Source organism: Corylus avellana, chromosome 11 (genome assembly GCF_965113065.1).
Source record: "Corylus avellana chromosome 11, dhCorAvel1.hap1.2, whole genome shotgun sequence".
NCBI lineage: Eukaryota > Viridiplantae > Streptophyta > Magnoliopsida > Fagales > Betulaceae > Corylus > Corylus avellana.
In genome coordinates, this window is record NC_142500.1 from 13,111,379 (window position 1) to 13,114,417 (window position 3,039).

At 41.0% G+C, this 3,039-nt stretch overlaps 1 protein-coding gene across 1 annotated transcript; it reads left to right on the plus strand.

Moving 5' to 3' along the window:
* Positions 1 to 1,891: 1,891 nt before the first annotated feature.
* Positions 1,892 to 2,785, plus strand: LOC132164998 (uncharacterized). The gene has a single exon (XM_059575513.2). It carries the CDS (start codon positions 1,892 to 1,894, stop codon positions 2,783 to 2,785), a length of 894 nt encoding a protein of 297 aa, XP_059431496.2.
* Positions 2,786 to 3,039: the final 254 nt, after the last annotated feature.

The window sequence follows — 3,039 nt, forward strand, 5'->3', positions numbered from 1 at the left end:
GACCCAAGAATCAAGAGGACTGTCAATAGAGAGAAGTAGGGCATCATATACTTCTTCTGTCACTACGTTTGCATAATCATTCTCAGTCTCCTTCCGCAATTCCCCGCAATTCTTCTTGTAGTGGCCAGTCTTGTCATAGTTCCAACACTCAGGTTGTTGGCCAAATCTGACTTTGCTTCTCCCTTTTTTGGAATTTGATCTGCCTTGACCAGTGTTTTTATCTTGTCTTCTACCCTGAGTCTCGAGGTTTAAAGTAGCACCAGAACAAGATGCTTCACCGGCATCTTTTCTGTGAACCTCTTCACTAAGAATCAAATCTCTGACGTCTTCATAGCTCAGTTTATTCTTTCCTACAAAGTTACTCACAGCCATCCTCACTGCTTCCTAGCTATTTGGAAAAGATGCCAAGACGATCAACGCGCGAACCTCATCATCAAAATTAATTTCCACCAAGGATAATTGATTTGTGATGGTGTTGAACTCATTGAGATGATGTGCCACCGAAACCCCTTCCGCCATCTTTAGGTTGAACAATTTCTTCATCAAATGCACCTTGTTGTTAGCCAACGGCTTTTCATACATGCTTGACAAAGCTGCCATTAAAACTACTACAGTCTTCTCCTTTACAACGTTGTGTGCAACTGATTTTGACAGTGATAACCTGATAACTGCTAGGGCTTTACGATCAAGCTGAGCTCACTCGCTATCATCCATATCGTCGGGTTGTTCTTCCAAAAAAGGTTGATGAAGATCCTTCCCATAAAGAATATCTTCAATCTGTATCTTCCAAAACCCAAAATCTTTGTCGTCGAACTTCTTGATTCCCATCTTTCCTTCTTCACTTACCATCGCTCCCACTCGAACCAACTTGGATTTGATACCAGTTGTTAGGAAATTAATCCTATTTCTCAAAACTCATGAGATGCGAAAAATAAGAAGAATGCGAAATAACAAAGATAGGCAATCACACACAACACAAAGATTTGAGTGGTTCAGCTTAACAAGCCTACATCTACTGGCGGAGACAACCCAGAGAAAATTCACTATCAAAAGATGGAGTACAAAAAATAGTAGAGAGAAAATCACTCAAATCCCAAACCCTCAATACACCAAAATCTCAATATCACACAAGAGAGATTATTCCTAAAATAGAATACAAAAGACAGATGTACAAACTCTTTTTTTGCTAGAACAGATGGCGGCTAATCTCTATTTTATTCTCTCACTTTGCAACACCTTTTTCTTCTAATCACTTTTTTTTGGCTCCTCCAAAAACCACCAAGAAGAAAACACCGTGGCAGCTCTTGTACCTCCTTCTCTTAAACTCTCTCTTTTTCTCCTCCCTTTAGTGCTCACATATATTCACGTTTGGCACACACAAATTCACCTTGTGCTTTGTTCCTTATATAGAAGCTTAACTCTCATTTTATATGTTGGTTTAGGACTTCCACTATAAGTCAAACAAGGAGTCCAAGTACACATAGGAGAAGGACTCCAAAACCCACAAGTAAAGGAGCAAACTGGTTGAACCAAGAACCTCTCCTACTTGAAGAAGGAGACAAACCACTAGGTCCCACCATGACTTTTAATTCAAGTCATACTTAACAAATCCCAGAGAAGAAAGGAAAGGGAAAGCTGTAATGGGAAACAAGACTGATAAAGGAAATGATGAGTGCTACAAGCCTATAAATGTGGAGGTAAAGGACACTATGCCATAGTGTGCCCCATATGGGACCAAAAGTTTACATTAGTGTGTGAAGAAGATGCTCATCGAACCATCCATGAAGAAGTAAATCCTGCTACAACCGAACAAGAAGAAGTAACTACGACCGACATTGAAGAAGAGCTGCTTGAAGGTTCCTCCCTTCTCGTATGTGTTATTAGAAGAGTCATGGCAAGACAACGAAAAGAAGAAAAGACAGATGAGGATTGGTTGCAGACCAATATCTTTCATACAAGAGTAGAACACGATAGACGAGCCCTTAACCTCATCATTGACAATGGGAACGGTGAGAACATGGTGTCACAGGAGATAGTCCAAAAGTTGAAGCTTCCTATGGAAAAACACCCAAAACCATATAAAATCAGTTGGGTGGACGATACCTCCATACCGGTAAAACACAGGTGTTTGGTGTCATTGAGGCAACATTATAAAGACTCACTGTGGTGTGACATCATACCTATGAAAGCTTGTCATCTCCTATTGGGTCGACGCCCGTGGTTGTATGATAGGAGAGTGCAATATGACGGGTACACTAATACTTATTCTTTTTTATTTAGTGGTCGGAAAATTGTTTTGCAACCCATGAAATTGCAGGAATTTGAAGCTCCTAGAGAAGAAAATCGAGTACTCACCTTGCGGAGGTTTAACTCAGCTTCCTGTGACAGAGGAGTTATATTTGTTTTGGTGATTAAAGCAATCGATAATGCAATAACTGAGTCTTGGCCACCAGCAATACAACAACTGTTGCAAGAATTTGCTGATCTCACACCTGAGGAGCTTCCACAGACTCTTCCACCCATGAGGAATGTGCAACATGCCATTGATCTCATTCCTGGTGCATCGCTACCAAATCTACCAGCTTATCAAATGAGCCCCGAAGAGCATAAGGAATTGCACAGAGAAGGCCAAGAACTCCTTGACAAAGGTTTCATGTGGGAAAGTCTCAGTCCTTGCGCTATTCCCGCGCTGCTCACACCAAAAAAAGATAGTAGCTGGAGGATGTGTATTGGTAGTAGGGCCATTAACAAGATCACTGTCAAATACAAGTTCCCAATTCCCTGATTAGATGACATGATTGATGTACTTCATGGATCAAATATTTTCTCAAAAATTGATCTACAGAGTGGTTATCACCAAATTCGGGTACGGCCGTGGAATGAATGGAAAACGACCTTCAAGACAAGAGATAGGCTATATGAGTGGCTTGTTATGCCTTTTGGTCTCACTAGTGCGCCTAGCACCTTTATGCGCGTTATGAACCAAATTCTTCAGCCATTCATCGGGAAGTTTTTGGTCGTCTACTTTGACGATGTCCT

Excerpts from the sequence above, each read along its gene's own strand:
- LOC132164998 (XM_059575513.2), top strand. The coding sequence starts at position 1,892 with ATGGCAAGACAACGAAAAGAAGAAAAGACAGATGAGGATTGGTTGCAG.